The 20,834-nt window shown below is 39.4% G+C and overlaps 1 protein-coding gene across 2 annotated transcripts; it reads right to left on the reverse strand.

The window, feature by feature from the left end:
* Nucleotides 1-1,160: 1,160 nt before the first annotated feature.
* LOC307046792 (beta-1,4-galactosyltransferase 3) lies at nucleotides 1,161-19,164 on the reverse strand. 2 transcript variants are annotated; one of them, XR_013810240.1, is made up of 8 exons: nucleotides 18,984-19,164; nucleotides 9,627-10,851; nucleotides 7,189-7,424; nucleotides 5,652-5,839; nucleotides 5,429-5,551; nucleotides 4,415-4,519; nucleotides 2,294-4,208; nucleotides 1,161-1,920 (listed from the first exon to the last, which is right to left on the reverse strand). XR_013810240.1 is itself a non-coding variant. In XM_079693413.1 (7 exons), exons 2-7 carry the CDS (start codon nucleotides 9,898-9,900, stop codon nucleotides 3,920-3,922), a joined length of 1,215 nt encoding a protein of 404 aa, XP_079549539.1. In that variant the 5' UTR covers nucleotides 9,901-10,851; nucleotides 18,984-19,164; the 3' UTR covers nucleotides 2,247-3,919. The 2 variants fall into 2 exon arrangements, 1 of the variants encoding a protein (XP_079549539.1); XM_079693413.1 differs by lacking the exon at nucleotides 1,161-1,920 and having other exon boundaries at nucleotides 2,247-4,208.
* Nucleotides 19,165-20,834: the final 1,670 nt, after the last annotated feature.

Below are 20,834 nucleotides of genomic sequence, written 5' to 3' on the forward strand. Positions count from 1 at the left end.
TTTAGCTACTGCAATCAGCCACTATGCGTCTATCCAGAACCAAAAGTGATGTTCTTGCATCTTGTCTTATCCTTGCCAACACTATGCACCCAAAGTTATTTACAATATAAGACAAGGAAATACAGCTAAAACAATCCTTTTAGCTGAGTTGCTTCAGGCATCATTTTCACTTCCTTAAATGACTTCCTTGGTAACAAAGAAGCTGTTAATCTATATAAGAAACTACTGGTGTCAGCTTACTGACTACTCAGACACACAAAACCAAATACATTGTTTTCATTCTACTGACCTGTTTTTAAAACCATAAGCACTGTGTTAACATTTCATCCTTTAGTTTTGGTTAACAGTGCTGCCCCCACCAAATAGTAATCAAAGCGTGTCTTAAAACATCAACACTAAAAATACCGTGTCAAATAGCAAATTGGTATTTTAGCTTTCTCTAATATTGACATCAGATATTCAGACATGTCAGAGGTGATTTGAGGTTCACAGAATCTAAATAAGGACAGCCACAGTCGGTATGGACTTCTTTTCTCAGTTGTCTGTATCTGGAGCTGTATATCATACTATATTCCTGTTTAACTTAAAGCAAGTAGCTACAGAAGTTGTTGAGACATTGTATAAATAGTGCTAGATTGAAAGTCAGGTCAACAAAGTTATTTCCCATTGTGATTGTTATTTAAACTTATATTCTTGGAAAGTTTGAATGTGCTTGCCTTGAACTGATTAATGGGCCTTCATACTCTGAAACCTTTCATGCAAAATATGAAACTGTTCAAAGTGTAAGATACTCAATATACTTATGAAGTTTTAAAGAGAACTTGAAACATGTTGGGTGATAAAACAACCTGTTTAAGAGTTTCATAATATTGTGCCAAGAAACAGAAAGAAAAATCTAACCAAGTGGGTTTACTTTCCAGCCTGACAACATTCCTGCCCTCATGTACAACTTAGTGGGAAAGGTGTTGTCGTTTCCCACTAAGTGATACATCCATTAGGTCATAGAGTTGTCATCACCCTCACATATTAATATACCATGTGATAATCCTTTTTAAAAACGGCTAACTTTGACAGCAACGGTGTTACAGGAAGTGTACAAAGAGATGCACAATAAACGTAAGTTGCAAAAAATAAAACGATTGAAAAATAAAACAGAAGCATTGCTTTTGAATAATCAGTTTAATAATGAATTTAAGGCCACTCTGGACTGTGCAGAATTCATAAAGAGCAGAAATAACTCACAAAGTCACATTGCTCTTGGTTACGTCAGTGCTACCCTGTGATGACTGCTTTCTATTGCTGCTGATCTACATCAGAACGGAGTCAACGTAAAGTAGCTTAAATCAGAAACACAAAACATCAGGTCGAGTGTCGCACAGTTAACGAAGGAGACTGTATGCTGTGACTTTGGGAATATAAGCTTCCTTTGTACATCTTTCGGAGAAATGCCCTACTTGAATCCTTACATTTAACAGTGAGGAGCATTCCCCACAGCAGAAACTTGCATTTACAGTCACAATAAGAACGTTTCCAGTTCACAACATAGACACTTCAGCATGCGTCATATTCTTCTAGAGGAGCACTGATATGTATCATCTTCACATTGTGCTCGGTACACTTCCTCGCTAATAGGTTTGTTGCCATGCATATTAAGTCTTGATATAAAGATGCTATTGTATTAGTGAGCACAAGTTGAAATACCACTATTATGTGTTGCTAAGGCCATAGGAGTCGAATATGAAGTCACATCAAAATGATAATACAGTATATAGTCATCTAATTATGGAAATCACAGGCGGACACTCTCAGAGCTCAAATCGTCCCCTAACACGGACAAATGCCCAATGTCATGATGAAAAAATAAGTTCAGTACAGCACTCAGAAAATAAATCACTTGTAATCATCATGGACCATCTTCATCTATTCACAAAAAAGAAAAAAAAACGTAAATTATGAGTGTTTTGAATACATGTTGGTGAGAACACACACACACACACACACACACACACACACACACACACACACACACACACACACACACACACACACACACACACACACACACACACACACACACACACACACACACACACACACACACACACACACACACACACACACACACACACACACACACACACACACACACACACACACACACACACACACACACACACACACACACACACACACACACACACACACACACACACACACACACACACACACACACACACACACACACACACACACACACACACACACACACACACACACACACACACACACACACCTTTGGTTTCAGCCTGTTCACCTGCCAGTACAGCCACTCTCAGTGGAAGAGGGGACTCTTTTTCGCACCTTTACAATCAAATCTGTCAGAGTGGAGGGAAGCGAAGGAGGAGCAGACATGCAGTATACGGGCACAAGTGGAAAGGAAATGGCAGATGTTTCGATGTGAAGGCTTCCAGAGTAAGATTATGGAGAAAACTTGAAAATTACACAGGGACAAATAGTTTCTGTGTGTTTGAAAGGGGAAAACAGAAAATACAAATAAAAATGGTGGTGAGACTATAACAATATTGCTAAGAAATCGTGAAATGATATAATCTGCTTAATTTTAAACATAGTTTCATTGAGTACCATTTAGACACTATTCTGTGGCAGTTTTAATGAATCATATCCTAACAAGAAGTCACAGAATTCTCTCAAAACACAAACAAGATCATAATATTCCTTCAATTGAACTGAGGTAAATTATATATATATATATTTTTACTTTTTTGAGTGCATTTCTCCATGATATGTATAGATTAAGGAAAGGAAGTGGGCAAAAGATACATTAGAACATTTGACTGCATATAAAGTGTTGTGGGAGTTAGCCAGCACTCTTGGGGGGAAACATCTACATAAGGAGATGTAAAGTACACTGCACATGATCAAATGATAAATAAAAATGTTTTAAAGCAAGACAGACTCCATTTTGATGTCAAGCTCATCTGAAGGCAGAGGACTGATCACCGTCACAAAGAGGTGCTCTATTGGATAAAAGGTGAATGCACACAATAACAAAAACGACAGAAAATCAAATGTAGATATCCCATATGCTGAAATGTGAAAGGCTGAATTGAATGCAGCCGTTTACAGAACCAAGACGTAAAATGAACTCTCATTCTCGTTAGTATTTCCACTGAAAATGACAGGTAATGTATGTGTACAGCATCTGAAAACATTTGAAGGATTTAGTCCACCTGATGCAGAAACCAAACGGATAAAGGTCTTTCTAAACGAGACCCCAGGTATTTGCAGACAGGTGGTCGTACGTGCAGCGCTCAGTCAGAAGCAGTAATAGATGTAGAAGTAATAAACAACATTTTCAAGTTCCTTCATTCATCACTCATTGTAGCAGCTTCACACACACACACTCTCCTTCAGTCATGTACTCATTGGCATTTGGACAAAAACAACGAGGGCGACTGCTGGAAATCACAGCTTCTGCTCTATCAAACCCAATATTCGGAATAATGTAAGGTACGAGTGAAGAGACAGGAAACAAAACAAGCTTCTAAGGCATCACAAGGTTTAGCCAGCGACCACAGCGCTGTAGATATATAAACTCACAGAGTCCAACGTTTACCCTTCACTGTGGCTCCCATTGGAAGAAGAGTCAGTGATAGAACAGGAGCCAAGGTGGAGAGCCGTCATCTAAGGGTTGACAAATTCTGGTCAATAGTTTTCATTTTCCCAAAAAAAAAAAAAAATCACCATTTTAAAATCACCCAAATCAGTGTCTCACTGTCCACAAAGAAATGCCGCCAAAAACTGACAAAAAAGTGAAAACAGCTCCAGGTGATAGAGGACAAAAAACAGCATCCTACAGCTCGACCAATAGGATTATCCCATTGAAGTCATGGCAGCGTTATACATGATTAGAAGTATTTTGCGTTGGCTTTTTGTTAGTGTCGCCTTCTGTCATTTTGGCTGGGACGTTGGCTGGGACTTCGGCAGGTGCTTTTTTCTCTGGATGTTTTTCTGCAGCTTTTTCTGGAGGAGGTGGAGGTGGAGGGGAATGTAGACCGGCCTCAGTGCCGATGTTAACAGTGATGTTGGTGTAGAGCGGCATGTATTCCCGTGAGATCATCTCATATTCAGCTGTGTTCATCCCATCCGACTTCCAGGTCTGACGTGTTTTGGCCAGCATGTTGAACCTTTAAATAGACAGAGCAGTGATGACCGAACGCTGCGTAGCTTTGCATTTTACTTGACGTAACAATTAGTGTCATTTCTGCTGTTTCCATTTATGAACAAGTGGGTCTCTTTTACATCATCATTTGTGTTAATCTGCATTCAAACTAAATCAGATCTGCTCCTAAAGTCCCAAATTAAAATAAATACATCAAGTAGTTTACTGTACCTCTTTGGGTTCACATCATTGCCTTTGTCCAGCTTGTGTTTAATCATCTTGTAACGGCCGACCTTCACTGACGGACGACTGATGTACATCCCCCCCAAAGACACTCTAAAAAGAAGAGAAGGTATGTCCATCACATAGGGCTGTGCATATAGTCGTATTTTACTGGCAATAACGATTTGGCCTGCCACAATTACGAAAACAACCTAATCGAAAAAAACGATTATTTTGCTTTGCTAGGTTGTGACAGTGCACTGCAACATATTTGATCTAATTGAATTGTATTTATCATATTTATATATGTTTAGAAGCTTGTTGAAGTGCGCTCCAAAAATATTTGTTGATCTTGTTTATTGGTATTTATTATTTTGATATTATTTATTTAAAATGTAAATATAAATGTATCACTTATTTTATTTATTTTTGTATTGGTTTTTCAGTTGAATTATACGTTCAGGGTAATCAACAGTTATAAAATACTGTTCAACTTATTATTTGTTCAATAAATTGATGTTTTGCTTCCTCCTACTCCCTTTCGGACACATATGATTTTTTTAAATTATTATTATTATTAATATGAAGACTTTTTGTATCATGAATGTGCATAAATACTGTATTTTAACAATACTGTATTCTCTTTTTCACATTTGTTATTTTTTTTTTTTTTTAATCTGTTCGAAATAAAGATTGAAATGAAATGAATGAAACATTTTTCAAAGTTAACGAATAATCGTATTTAATAATCGTGATGTCAATTATTGACCAAAATAATCGTGATAATGATTTTTGCCATAATCACTATCACACAGTGCAACTGGATCACACTCATCTCCTTACGTGGTTCAAGAGACACAAATCAAAACATTGATCTTGTACCGATAACAGAGTTTGACCTATAGTAGGGTAGTATAACTGTTTCAATGTAATACTAGATCTACTCTTAATCAAACTGGAAATGCCAGAATGAGTGACTGTCTACATAAACTTTATTCTGAAGAGCCTTCGGCCAAGGCTCACCTGAGTCCAATATCGTCGTCCTCTCCACCCCAGCCCCAGTAGTTGTTGGGAAAGCCGTTCATCTTGAGGTAGTGCAGTGGCGTCAGAGCTGACACTCCTCCAAAGTACATCTTGTACGGAAGCCTGGAGAGGATTAAGTATTGCAGGTAAACATGTGTAAACATGTGTAATCGGTGAACAGTGAAGCCTTCAATGGATTATTAGACACAAGAAAAGGACATACTTGTAGCCGAACTTGTCCATGGCGATGGCCACATGCTTGGGGGTGGAGTCGCAGACGTACGTGTTGCGATCGTCCTCCGGGATGAGGTCCACATCATGGAAGAAGAGGCAGTCCCAGTCCTCCTCCCTCATGGCTTCTCGGAAACCCACATTCATCAGCTTGGCCCTGTTGAAAGTGTATGTTCCAGCCTGTGGAGAAAACACAGACACATCATGTCAGAGTGACGCAATCATCTCACTTCAATACAGCTCCAGAAGGTTTGTTAACAGAGAGGCATCTAGCACGAACCAGACAACCTTGGAGTACGAGGGAGTTAGAGATATAGAAGATAAATCCACAAAGTAGAATCAAATAATCAGGAAACCATTGATCATTGCAGGAAGAAGTGGAACACATTCATTCTTATCTGACAAAAGAGAGAATAGCGAATGAGAGAATGCTGAGAAATACACATGAAACAATTGTTATAAACAGCTAAAGAGGTTAAAGCATCCAAGCGTCCTCGTTCTCTAACATGCACAAGCAGGGACAGCACACTAGAGGGCACTCTTTATTTAGCTCAGGGTATATGAAGGAATCCTGAATTCAAATTTAAGACCTTTTTTAAGACCCTTTCCATACATTTGAAGACCTCATCGCCACTTGGACTTTTAACCGGTTACATTGGCGACACACTTCACCTCACATTGACTATACACAGTATTGATTGTCCTTCCTCCTTATCTTCCAACCATTTAGAGGCAGACTTGCATTTCCCCAGAACGATGTTGTTTAACAACCGCTGTAAACAGACTTTCGCGCGCTATCAAGTAGTGAGCGTGTGATGTCCTGTTCAGATGACGTCAAATCCAACGGGAAGCCATAAATAAACTCCACAGAATCACACTACACACCTACGCAATGATTACATTCAGGCAGACTGTAGAATACAACCTCTTTATATACTTATTGAAAACAAGCTACAAAATGTAATACCTTGGAAGATGCAGTTTAATACTTTTTAATAGCCTTCATTTTCACTAAATTGATTTGTCAACTTTTAATACTTTTTAAGACCCCGCGGACACCCTGTAACCTGAGCGGTAGAAGAATCCACTAAAAGGTTAACTGTGGATGCAGACACAATTGACTACCAGTAGATGCATTTCCAAACATTTGGTCTACCTATGTTGTAAATGTATTATCTTTTCAATTTACACACGGCATCTATTGCACGTCTGTCCGTCCTGGGAGAGGGATCCCTCCTCTGTTGCTCTCCCTGAGGTTTCTCCCATGTTCCCCTTTAAACTGTGGGGTTTCTCTGGAAGTTTTTCCTTGTACGATGTGAGGGTCTAAGGACAGAGGGTCTAAGGACAGAGGGTCTAAGGACAGAGGGTGTCGTATTGTCATACTGATATTCTGTACAAACTGTGAAGTCCACTGAGACCAATGTAACATTTGTGATATTTGGCTATATAAATAAACATTGAATGATTGATAGATGATAGTGTTAGTGACAGTGTTTCGACCAAATGAGTGTTGGCTGTGTGCTGTTCACCTGGTGAATGATGTAAATTCTGTAGTTGAGCTGTTGTCGCTGCAGAAAAGGATGCAGGTAGTATAGAAGGAACTTGAGGTGGTGTTCTCGGTTTCTGTGGGGAATGATGATGGCTGTTCGGTGTCTCGCCTCACAGTCAGGCGGCCGGTAGCGTCCTCCGCGCATCACCAGTGGATTCTTCCTCTGCACCTCTGCTAGAGTCAGCCCTGATGGGAATTTGACGTGAATCGGCCCACCTGTGAGCAGGACAAAGCTCTGCAGTCATTACCAGTAGCAAACATGTTCAATGGAGTAAAGGCAAATCAGCTGGTTAGGTGATGAGAGGCTATGATTTGAATGCATTTGAAATTGACTGGGCTCAACTGAACTTACTCCTGGATAGAACATCCCTATGCTGGCACAGAGCTTAATGTGCTTGTAAATGAACTTATTGAAGTGGCTGTTAGTTAAACTTTAAGCAGAATAATACATTTGAAAGAGTGGAAAAGTTAATTATTTCTTTACATGCCTCCCGTTTCTCTCACTGAAAGGCCACAAACAAGGAAACAGGTTTATTTTCCTGGAATTCAACATTTAGAAGATACAGTACCATGATGATGACTGAAACGCCAAATTAAATAATTTAAAAAAGGCTCCATGTACGTACAATCTATGGTCAAACAATCCCAAAGCCCCCACAGGAGTTGTCAACAAAGCAACTTGATTTTGTTACAAGAGGAAACACTTTAACATGCAGTCTCTCTGAAGTAAAGATATTTCAACAAGACCTGTCTGGTCCGTTGCTACACATAAATATCTGTCACAGGGAAACTCCAGGTGGCTTCAGTTCACTTCCTGCTGCCTGGGATCATGTTCTTTAAAGCCTCAATGAACTTTATCTATTATTTGTGCAGTAGGAAAATAGTCAAAGCCTTGTGGCTGGGTCATCAGCATGTAGTTTAACTCACTGGCAGTGATGTAGGAACAAAGGGGCGGAGCCAGGAAAGTAGAAAAACCAGCCTGCTTGAGAATGCATTCTAGACATTCTGAAAACAACGTGGAGTGTCAGATTTGGTATTGTGCAACTGTCAGAGGTATTTCCACAGGGTTTCGTACTCTTAAAAGAAACTACAATGTAAACCGTTTTGCATTGTTCCTGTATATAAACTAAGTCATTGCCACTAATCAAATCTTACTAGATGTTTGTTCACTCGTTGCAAAAACTCATTGTCGTCTTGTATGGGTGAAGTTTGCCATCAGGCGAACAAAGATGATATGTGTCAAGTTAGGGCTGCTCAATTCAATCGTATTTTAATTGCAATTATTGCTTGCGACGATTACGAAAACAACGTAATCGAAATATAACGATTATCTTTTTGTTGTTATTATAAAAAAAAAAAAAAGTTTTTTCAGTTGAGTTATACTTGAACTTCAGGGTAATCAACTGCTAAAAACATACTGTTCACATTTTTTTCTCCAATAAAATGGATGTTTTCAAAGTAAATGGATAATCATTTTTAATAATCGTGATATCAATTATTGACCCAAATAATCGAGATTATGATTTTTGCCATAATCGAGCAGCCTTAGTTTTTAGCAAAACATCTTTAAGAGATGACACGAGCAGCCCTACCAGCATGGTGGCCAAAACATTTTTATTTGGTCTTAAATTGTAGTTCAACATTTGTTTCTTGTTACTTCAGGACCATGACGGTGGGCCAGCCTTTAATGTTTAACTGAGTGGAATATGTTGAATATGTTTTACCAAAATGTTGGCTATATGTCAAGGAGTTTTCAGGGTGTTTATTGGTATTCATTATTTTGATATTATTTAAATGTAGATGTGAATGTATAATTTATATTGGTTTTTCAGTTGATTACCCTGAACGTATAATTCAACAGTTAAAAAGTTCAAATTATTATTTGTATTTGTTTTAAAGTACAATAAATGGATGTTTTCAAAGTCAATGAATAATTGCATTTAATAAATCGCAATTACAATTATTGACCCAAATAATTGAGATTATGATTTTTGCGATAATCGAGCAGCCCTATGTCAAGTTGAAAGCTCAGATGGGCTAGTTAGTGAACCTTGAGTATAGATAATCATGACGTTTATAAAAAATAAAAAAAGGGGACGTCACAGCTAATAACCCTGACTGATAACTGTGGACAGGATATCTGATCATCTGATGCATCCGCTTGCTTGTGCTTCCTGATTGCTAATTTGCTCCCACATCCTTTTCTATTAAGAAGTTCATGGGCAGTACAGTTTGTTTTTCTGCCATCGTATCCTGGGAAACAATTTGTAACTTTGTTAGGATAAGCGCTATGTAATTATTTTTATTGTCAGTGTCTTATTAGTTTAAATGAGAGACGTGTGAAGGAGAGAGTGATTTACCTCCAGTAACACAGTATCATCCGTACAGAATGACACAGAAGCAGGAGAGAGCACTCACCTATAAGAGGGGACGTCTTAGGGCACAAGGGCATGTGATCTTCATTGACATGAGTTTTGAAAAGTGTTGAGAGGTTGGCATATACATCCCCTCCAGGTATGCCCACTGTTGTTTGGTTGCGGCCTGATAAGCCAGTGGTGTCGGGCTTGCGGAAGATGCGGATGAAGTAGGAGACCCTCTTCTGGTATCCCTCTCGGGACAGCAGCGCCATGACCACCAGCTGGATGCCCAGAAACATGAAAAGGTAGCGCCATTTGGACTGGATACTGATCATGTTGACGTCGTCAAAGCAACAAGGGTTGGGAGAAGACAGTGCAAAAAGTCACTAAATAGGCTCTCCCCAAGCAGAGACACTACTTGGAAAGGTGATGATTGTCGTCTGTGTATTTGATGGAGGTTGGTGCTGTGGCCCACATATGTTAAATAACACACGGTAATCTGTGGTAATTAGGAATATGAATATAGGGGAAGATGAGTACAAAGTTGACAAAAAGGCACTTTTGGTAGGCTGAAATTGAAAAAGACCACCAAGGGGAGGAAAAATAGAAAAATATTGTAATTCAAGAAAAAATCGTCTTGTCTTTTTGTCTCTGTTTCACTGCATCCCTTGCTGCAGCCCACTATGTGGCAAATATCTCCAAAAATGACTGTTGGTCCAATTTGTGATTGGCGTGGGGTGGTAATGCCAGTCCCACATCATGTAGTTTCACCCCCAATGAATGCCATCCACTGCCCTGTGGAGCTCATTCTCCTACGGTCAAATAAATAGCGGCGTGAGTATCTCTCTATCGCTCTCTCTTCCTCCCTTTGTGGGCTTTATGCTGCCTTCTGTTCTCCCTCATGTGCTCTCCTGAGGGAGGCCTCTGCAACAACAACAACAGTCGCCATGACAAAAGGGAGCATATGCAGTCGTATAGGCCCTATACTTTACAGAGGATTAGACAGCTTCCATCGACTCACTGCCTGACTGGCTGGGGAGTCGGGGGGGAGTGGACCATACCCAGTGTGGGAGGAGTAGTCAGAAGGTTTGTGTATGGGGAGAGTCAGGCCTAGAGAAAAAGAAGAGGAGATAGAGGAAGAGGAGGGAGGGAGAGCTCTGATTCCAATTGCTTTTGTCGTATAATGATGCAATCCACAGCTCTGAGGCTCCTCTGGCAGCCCACTGGGCCGGCAGTCACGCTGCTCACTGTATGGACACCAACTGAACCTTCACTCCAGCTCAGATCTGAAAGAAGAATCACAAAAGAGAAGGAAGGACAGTTACATTCACTGGCCCACTTTTGGTTTAAACTGTTGACATCAGCGATTTTGTACAGCAGAATGCGTTTACCACACAAACAATGACTGATTGTTTGCAATACTGGGCCGACAAATGGATTGTGTTTGTTTACATGGAGACTAAGCAGCACAGTTGGAAAGCCTTGGTTAATCAGGCCCAGCATGGGCTCCAGTGCAGATGCCTCCCCAAAGAGAGGCCTGCTGCCCACAGCGGATGGCTGACGGGAAGCCGCGCTCCGCTGTGTGGATGAAACGTTCCAGTTCAAGAGCCAATAAACTCGCGGCCCCCTTTTTGCTGCAGGCTGCTGCAATGTGGTGTTCGTGGAGCTTGCATAAGCCTTTTCCTCTGCTCTGGTGCCGTCTGCTGCAGTGTCCTACACATCCTTACTCACACATTAATTAGTGCTTGTTAAAGAAGCCAGCCTCAGACCACTAATCCTAATCCCACTCAATGCTACAAGACTGGAAGAGACAGAGTGATACAGATATAGTTACTTACTAGTACTACAGTAGCTTCCAACCTCTCACAGACACTCATAGATTTTATAACCAAAAGTCAACAATTGTTCAAATCTGTTGAACACAATGAGAAGTGTAAAACCATTTAGAACTGCAATGTCTCCCAATGCATCTTTTGTTAACATCATATCGTCTCTGGAGAATCTTTTAAAATAACACAGAAAAACAATACATGTGTGTCGAGTAGTCTGTCATTCACACTATAAAAACACATTGCACAGCAAGTTCATGGAAACAGACAAGTGAAAATTATTTAAAAAAAAAGGTACAGCTAAGATGAAGAACAGAAAACATGACTGAAGCAATCTGATACCCTTGTCATGTTGCATTTTGTTTTCAACACAATAGTGATTCAATTATCTTTTTTAATTTTTAATAATTTGATGGATAACATGTTTTTTCCGAGACTGTACTCCGTGTCGACATCTTATTTTAAAAAGGCAAGATCTTCGATGTAAGGTTTTTTCATAACCGACAGGAAACGGTTGATCTACAAACAAACCAGGTTCCTTTTAGTTGTGAAATCTGAATGATACGGCCTACTTGATCAACAGGAAAGATGAACTACTGACATCTTTCAAACTCACGCTTTCTGAACTTCAGTGCTGTTCCTGTATGTTGCTTTGACAGCTGACTGCGAGGACTTTCAGTGCAAAGATAATAAAGGTTCTTCTCTGAGGGGATATGTGGATCACAAAGGAAAGCCTCTGCTTATCGCTGCAGATGATTTTCATCTGCTTGTGGAACAGTGAGCAGATGGGAGATTGACCCCTCTCACTTTGCTTAGCCCTTATAATAACCACATAGATTATGGATATGGTTTATAAAGTCCTGCCATAAAGACTTAATCCCACAGTGGGGAAATTGAACTCAACCACTTGGGGATTCCATCCAGAACATAATAAAAAGTGACCTGGAAAACAATGATCCTTACATAATGAAGACTACTTACTGGTCCAGGGTCTGTCAGGCTTGCTAGATGAATATAAATGATTAAACATCTCGTGTTTTCAAGAGCAAAACGTTGCTGATAAGATCAAGCGATGTGCAAGTTTGAGCCATTACATGACTAAGCATCATGCTTAAGGAAACCCTTCCTACTCTCCCATACTCCAGTCACATTCATGTGTAATGATGAGATCTGTGGTGGAAATTCCACACTAAATAACAAATATACAAGCTTAAACCAGTCGTGTTATTTAATAAAGAGTTATAGCATTGAACAGAATCAATCATATTTCCAGCTGGAAAGGACAGAGGTCCTGCACTAGTAGATAGTACGAGGATCTGACCCCATTGCACAGAAAAGCAATGTCATTCACATTACTCCCAAGTTGGGTGGGGGGGCAGACAGAAGGGGAAGCACAGTGTGTTAATTACAACCCTAACATCCATATGATAATTGGCTGACGATGGTCAGGGAGACACCCTTCTGTCTGAGAACATTTCATAGCGAGGAAACCTACATATATATTGAATCACTGTAAATTCCCATCATAAGATACACATGTTTTTACAAAGGGGAGAAATTATGCTTTGGAGCTTGAGCTGGCTGTGAGAGAATTTGGCAGCAGGAACGTGCTTTAACAAAGCCGACTGACTTAGATTATAAAAACAGAGATTCAGCGACTAGATTTAGAGGAATCTCTCGGTGTAAGCTCAAGGGCTGAGGAGTGAACCACAGAGAGAGGACAAAGCCAGCGTGGAGCTGCAGGGGGAGAGGGAGAGCAGCCAGCAGTCTGGTTACACTATGTTCTTTTGACTTCATTGTCTCTCCTGCTCGTATATCCTTTCTTTCTTTAGATTTTTAAAAAGAGGCAGGTTTGGCGTGACGTCACATGCTCGAGCACACCAAAAAGCTATACCTTCTGACCTTGTTCCCAGCACCCTCGCTCTCCTCTTCATTTTGTTTTTTCCCTTCACTGTGCAATGTGTGCTTTAAAGAGTGATGGCACATAACAGGCGACAAATGGTACATTTTATTTTTGCCCATGGGGCATGAATATTGCATATATATGATATGTCCACATGGATGCTTGCACACACACGAGTGAGCACAAAAAGGGGAAAGTAGGCTGGCATGGGGGTTAGAATGACGAGCTAACAAGAAAATAAAAACGGATGGGGGGTTTAGAGTAAGGGAGTTATATTTAGATCATCATCTGGGGAATAATAGCTTATGCTTTGCTTTTCAAATGCTAAAGGGATAGCATAGCTCTCATGCACAGCCCATTGGCTGCAATATCTGCTACAGAGGAAGATAAATGAGCAACCAACAAAGTCACAATAAGGGTAACCACAGAAAAGGTGTACCTTACCAGGCATTCATACAAACATTATATTGGCATTAACACGGAAGTCTATTTTATTTGTACTCCTGTCCAACTCTAGGGCAGCCTGTTTCCTGGACCAGAACTATTTGTGCAGCAACACTCATTGATGACCTGCTGTGGGTTATTCTCTAAGCGGGTAATTATCTGAGCCAGTATCAAATATCACAATATCAATATCAAAGTTATAACTATCCGTAACCTTATACCCACAGTGAGGCAAAAATCTAAAACATCACTAGAAGACTAACGGATGACAGAACCTGGCAATTATAAAAGTTATTTTAATGAAAAAGAAGGCTGAAATGTAGACAATATCAGTGCAAGGCAGTGGAGAATACGACAGGAAGCTAGGCGAAGGATTGTGCCTTAGTGTGACTGTGTGCATACATTTTAATATAAATACTCTCTCTCTCTGCATGTGACACTGCTTTTTAAAGAAAAAGGGGGAACAACTATAATGAAGGCCAATTAGCTATTGATTCTAAAAGGCAAAGTCAGCCCATGGTAAGCAACAAAGAGCCTTATATACCGACAGAAAATATAGAAACGCTTAACACTTGTGCTGCAAGAAATACTTTTTTTAAACTAAGAAATCCAATAAATAGAAGATAGAAAGGCTTGCTAAATCGCTGCACTTCACTCTCCTGTCTGGTTGGTTAGGGCCTTACCCTCTTGATCCCGTAGAAGCACATACGAAGGCACAGCATTACAAGATACAAGTTTACATCTGTCTGAGTATGTTCTCAGTTCTATATATGCCAGCCTATGGAGGACCAGCAACTGCTTTCCAGTCTTAAATGTGAGACCTTCCTCTCAGATCTGCTAAACCCCTACTACTGTTGAGGGGAGGGCCCATCAAATCCTACAAGCTCCTCACTACTCGTCACTTTAAGCTTTCTTTTAGGGATACATAATAAAACAACTGTAGGAAGACCTGTTATCCATGTTTTTTTTAAATCATATTATGGTAAAAAAAAAAAGATAACAGGATACCTCAAACAGTTGTACATATCAAACAATATAAAACAAAAAGAGCTTTCATTAAAAGGTGACAGTCCATTGGGTCTCCCTCTTCTAAAAAGGAGGAAGATTGCAAAGCAAAACAAACAGTTGCATAAGTGGCCATGAGCAAACAAACATTATTTGTGTTATTTATAGTGTGCCCGCTCAATTCATGACCAAACAAAGGCGGTGCCAAACAGTTTTTAAACTATTTGAGATAAATGCCCAAAATGCACAGTATAGCAGTTCTCTCTTTTATCGAAAAACATTACTCAGAGATATGCACAACTTACTAATAAAATGAGGAGGAAAAACGAGTTAATTCAACAAAATGATTGTCTGTTTATTGTGTGAAAGAGAAAAAGAAAAAGTGTTTAGCATTTATTTCTTGACCAATAATTTAAAAAAAAAAGGGGAAAAAGGTATAAATTCCGCTATTTTGATGTTAAAAATGCACGGGATTCAAACTTTGTAGTGAGGAGTCTAAAAATGACAACGTGAACGGAATAACTTTTAGTTGGCCGGCTGTAAGCGGCGTTAGGGTCGAGTTTGACAGCTCCACACCGAGGGAGAGGCCTGCCGATGCGGAGCCTGAGGAGGCTTCAACAACGGCCACAGCTGCCGGCACCACCTGCACTAGCGAACCTGACGATGCCCATGACCTGCCTTTTAACTGGACACAGAACATATGGAGTGAGTGGAATGAAAGGTATCCATGGCTTTTTATAAAAAAAAAAAAATTAAAAAAAAAAAAAATTGGATGTGAGATTTGCAGAGGCAAAAAGTATATTGATCTCCCTGCCGCTCGCAAACAAATCCACCTTTGTGCACCTTTCACAAGAATGGATTCAGGGAAAAGTCAGCTGTGATCAACAGAATAACCTGCGGAAAAAGATTTATGAGCACCATAAGAGCCAGGCACACGAAAAAGCGATCGAGATTTCGGAGATGAGAAAAAAAGATGTCCTAAGGTAGGCCTATTGGCAATCAATATTGATCTAATGCAGGAAACATATACATCTTTCAGGTCTGCCTATATAATTGCCTAATAAATAAATAAACAGGGCTCCCCCGAAAGCAAATGGGTAATTCGAACACTGTATGAAACACTCCAGAAGATGCCTACAGAATCATGTTTGGTAACATGTTTGCGTCAGAGCAGAACTGTGGTACAAAGTCTGGAGTGAAAACAATGATATAACCCCCTCCCCCCGCAGATTCAACCTTGTCCTCACCGGACCTTTTCAATGGCAACAGTCAATGTTGTGTCACATTATGCCCAACATCGACTGAAAATTGGGCAAGCCTACTAAGAACAATGATTCGTGGTGATGAGATAATAGCTTCCGCATTAGAAATTGATTGTGTAGTGGTTATGAGGTAATTCCAGCAAACTGGCCACAGTCTTCTTCAACTCAGACATGAAACATGACCTTACATTCATTATGAGGGGTTGGAAAGGAGAAGTTTTGAGTCCATTTCTGGTTTAGCTAGTTTAAATTGCATGCTGTATGGCGCTAAATCCAGATGGTACCACTATATAATAAGAAAATATGACAACAGGATTCAATAAAATAAGTTGACACATTTCTTTTTTATAAAGTCACTTACGCACAAACCTATACTGTAAACATGTTGACATGTCCCGGGCGTTGTACACTAGCTAACCACTGCTCCTAGTACTAGGATGGGTTAAATGCAGAGACCAAATGTCACTGTGTGTGCTCTGCATGTGTGACCATTAAAAGAGGGTTTCATCCCTCCCAATTCTAATTCTAATGTGTGTGTATAGATAAGACTATTAAAGCCAGTAGCATCTGACAGGCTTTTTCCTTTGCAATTGTGATTGATCATCCATGTTGTGGCTACATTTGTATATATTGAGGATCTGAGTGCAAGCTAAATAACAGGAGTAGTTCATCTGGTTATAGAACTGACCAGGACAAATGTAGTCAGCAGAGAGCAAAGGGCTGTAATAATGTTTACGAGGCTAGGATATTAGGAACATATGTTTTACAAAAACTGATGTGAGTCTTAAAAATAAAACATCAAAGTAAAACGTTATTTGAATCCTGTCTACAGAACCGAGTCTTTCTCACAGGAACTTACCAAGCAAGACCAGGCAATGAAATAATGTGCAAACATGGCCTGATAAAAGATGTGTCTGCATAACAACGCGTGCCAGCGTCCTTGTCATGGCAACCCATCCTGAGCCTGGGCTATTCATCGCGGTTGCAGCTGGTACATGTCTCTATGGCTGTTCCCTCGAGTCAAACACTGCTGGGACAGACTAGTGAGGAAAAACACATCATCATTCTCCTCCTTCCTCCCACTTATTTTCGGCAGATTTCTGGTTGATTATGCTTGTTTTCCATAGTATAGTGTTCACCTCTGCTAAAACGACCCCACCGGGAATAGCTAGCAATCAGCATGACTTGCAGTAGGTTGCAAACTTAGCAGCGACAACCATGGAGATAAGGAATTCCCCATGTGGTTAGAAAACCAACAACACACCTGGAGCAACAAGTTACACAACAATGAAGGGAGTAAACGTTGAAAGCTCCTGTAACATAAAGCTTAGTCAAACAAAAGGAAAAAAATCAATTGTTCCATTGAAACCTAATGCAAAAAGATAACAAAAGTGACATCAAATATCACATCAGAGAGTCTTACGACTAATCTCAATGTCACAATAACTGCCAGTGGTTATGTGCAGAGGGAAACCTTAATTCACTGCCAACAATTTAGTAACAGAGACAGGTATATAATACAGATGTCAGAAGTGTAAAGTGGTTTGACACACATACAGCTAACTTAATACTGCTTGATTTTAAATGTGCAAAAGTATGTTCATAAAAGCTATCAAATATTTCATGGGCAGTGTTTAACTTTCTCCTGACACAGAAGTGTGAATTGAAAAAGAAAAAAGGGAACTAGGTGTACAGAGTGAATCATCCTGACATCCCAGCAGTCAACAGGTTAAACTATTGGTCAATCTTCTAGTAGTAAGTAAAAGAATAGTCCTTCTGTACTGCTCCACTCACTCTTCAAGTGTTGACTCAATCAATCTGACAGTTCAGAGGGGGAGGCAATGTAGAACCTTTTGTTCTTCTCAGGGTATACATGAAACATAAAGAATAGGGGCTGGGGATCATGTGACGTAAAGAAACAAGCATGAAATTGCGCAATCAATGAGTCAATAGGGTCATATCCTAAGTGTCCATTACTAACAGCAAATGACATACTGAGTAGTTAACAATCCATATACAGAGTTGTTTGCCCATTCCAGAAGTCTTTAAAGTGATTACGAAATCGTGTGTCACCATTGAGCGCATGTCACTGACACAGAAGAAGTTACTAAACTATAAAGTCCTTTGGGTCTCTTGTAAAATGAAGATGATTGCCTTTTCTAAATAAATGGCCACAAACCACGGTGCTTTTTTAACACGAAAAGGGCAGGACATAAGCAGCATCATGTGAATAAGAAGACATATTCACGACGTAGGTTACTAAAAAACTAAAGGCAAAAAACTAAGCTAATGTCAACAGAAATCTCCTCTGTATATTGTGTTAAGACAGTACAAGAAAAAGCCTTTAGCATTTATTTGCAACCAAGTGTTTAAAATCACCATTGTTCGCCTATCAGTGACACAGATGCAAGCGAACTTTGAAGTGCTTTGTTAACTAGCTTTAGCTAAAACTTGTGCAAGCATTTTGTGGGGTGCGTTAACGTGAACGTAGCCAAGTTGAGCGGACATTTAGTAACATAAGCTTTAACAATGTTGCCAATGTAGCTACCAGATGAGTCACTTTATAGGCCGATCATACACTTGTAAATCAAAGTTAAAAAATACGTTAGTCTTCTATTGTTATAAAACCGTTTATTAAGCGTATAACTTATGCGCTAACTTTTAAGTTTCAGGTACCGTTGAACCAACTAAACTGTGACTGACGTGTACATCTTACCCCAAAACATAAACAACCACACTTCTGAAACACATACAATTGTTAAACTTTAGGAGAAAATGTTCCCTCCCATGCTCAACTTCGCCTGATCCTCCCCAGCTGTGTCAGGGAAGAGGAAACAATCCGCTCCGAGCCGAGCTAGCCGCTGCAGTCGGTTAACTGACGTTAGTTAGTTAGCTACCGTTAGCTAGCTAGCAGCCACAAATACGGAGCTGTTTTTGGTATCTTTTAGCGAGATACTTAGCTGTTTTAATCTTACCTGATGGACTGCTTTAATCCCTTGTCTGGTGAAGTAGCGTGTAAACCGTTTATATTCCCGACAGTACCCTCCCTCCTCCGTTTTCGATATGTTTTGAAGTTGATGCTGTGTGGTCGCTGTAACGTGCGGTAGTCCAACAGAGCGAATGCGCTGAGTGTCACACAGCCTTTCCCCCTCCTCCCCTTCACTGAAAACCCAACATGAAACTACGTGCCCACAAAAAAACCACTTACGCTTTTTATACAATTTGTATTAACTCAGTTTTACACGTGGCTATTCAAGTACAGTGTCTCAGATAGCTGTAAGTAACTTAGTTGTAGCACTGGGATAAATTCGTCAATATAACATTGGTGTTAAAGCAGTGGTGGATATTAACAGAGTACATTTACTCAATTGCTGTGCTAAAGTACCATTTTGAGGTACTTTACTATTTTTACATTAGGCCTATACTAGTTTGTACTTCTACTCCTCTACATTTTGTTGGCAAATGCTGTACTTTTTACTCCACTACATTTATCTTACATATTTAATTGACTTTGCGGATTTAAATTATTTATATAAAATAAAATCGAAACAATTATGATCATATTATTATTATAGGTTAAGCTAGTAGGCCTAGTGTATAATGTAATTCAAATGAAACCTATACCAAGTGCAACATTGACATTATGAACACATTAATGCACCAATCATTTTTAATGAAAAAATATCTGGTATTTAAATGTGCCTTTCTGCAGAACAACTGCTTTTACGTTTGCTCCTTAAAGTAGACTGTAACTAATGCTAATCATTTTACTTATGTACACAATTCAATGCAGGACCTTTACTTGTAACTGAGTGTTTTTACACTGTGGCATTACTTTTACTTAAAATAATAATTTAAGTACTTCTTCCACCTCTGGTATAAAGTATGTTATGCATAGCTTTGCACAAAAAAGGCCAGTTAGGTCTTGACTAGCCTGCTCACAGTTTGTGTATTTTAAGGCTTATTTTCCCAAAATGTGCCTTTTAACAATTACAAAACAACAAATACATTTTAATATCTACCATACAAACAATCTCATCAAACACATGTTTGCCACGCCGTATGGTTTAACTGCTCGTGTTGTGGTTACCAATGTAATCGCTGTTACAAGGTCTGTTTGTATTGTTTTAAATATATGAATACAGTATGATTCACCTGAGTCATTATTTAAAAAAGCCACATGTTCTAGAACAGAATAACAGATATAAAAGACAACAGAAATGTCACACAGCATAACAGGAAATCACATTTCTTGGTTAAGGTAAATAACAATTTATTCTTTTGATTATTGAATTTGTTTCTAATAAATCATAATCAGTTGTGGAAAGTAACTAAGTTGGCTTCTTCATTACTCCAGTCCTAGTTTACTTATTTCCAAATGTTGCTCGATGGGATTGCTCTGCTCTTGAGCTCACTGCTACTTGTTTCAATACTTTGTACACTTGTATTAATGAAAATGTATAATAAACAAATAACATGATCTATCATAATGAATCAATGTTTAAAACACCAGCAGGAAGAAGTGATGATATAAATGAATGAATGCATCAATGTTTTGTACTCAATATAAAAAAAATATTACTTGTACTAGTAACAGAGCATTGACTTAGAAGTTCTAAATCTTTCTTCGACCTCTGATCATAATTCCATACGTGCATCATTTGAAAAGACAGTGCCAGTTCAGATTAATAGCCAAACATTTTGTGTAATAACATGGCAATAAATACAAAAGCACTTTTTTTCTGTGGCTGGCAGAAGACTCATTTTCATCGTGTGTGTCTTTGATTGGACAGAGCTGGGGAAATGGCAGTCCACCCACCTCTGTA

This window comes from Notothenia rossii (genome assembly GCF_949606895.1).
Source record: "Notothenia rossii genome assembly, chromosome: 7".
In the NCBI taxonomy this organism is placed as follows: Eukaryota; Metazoa; Chordata; class Actinopteri; order Perciformes; family Nototheniidae; genus Notothenia; species Notothenia rossii.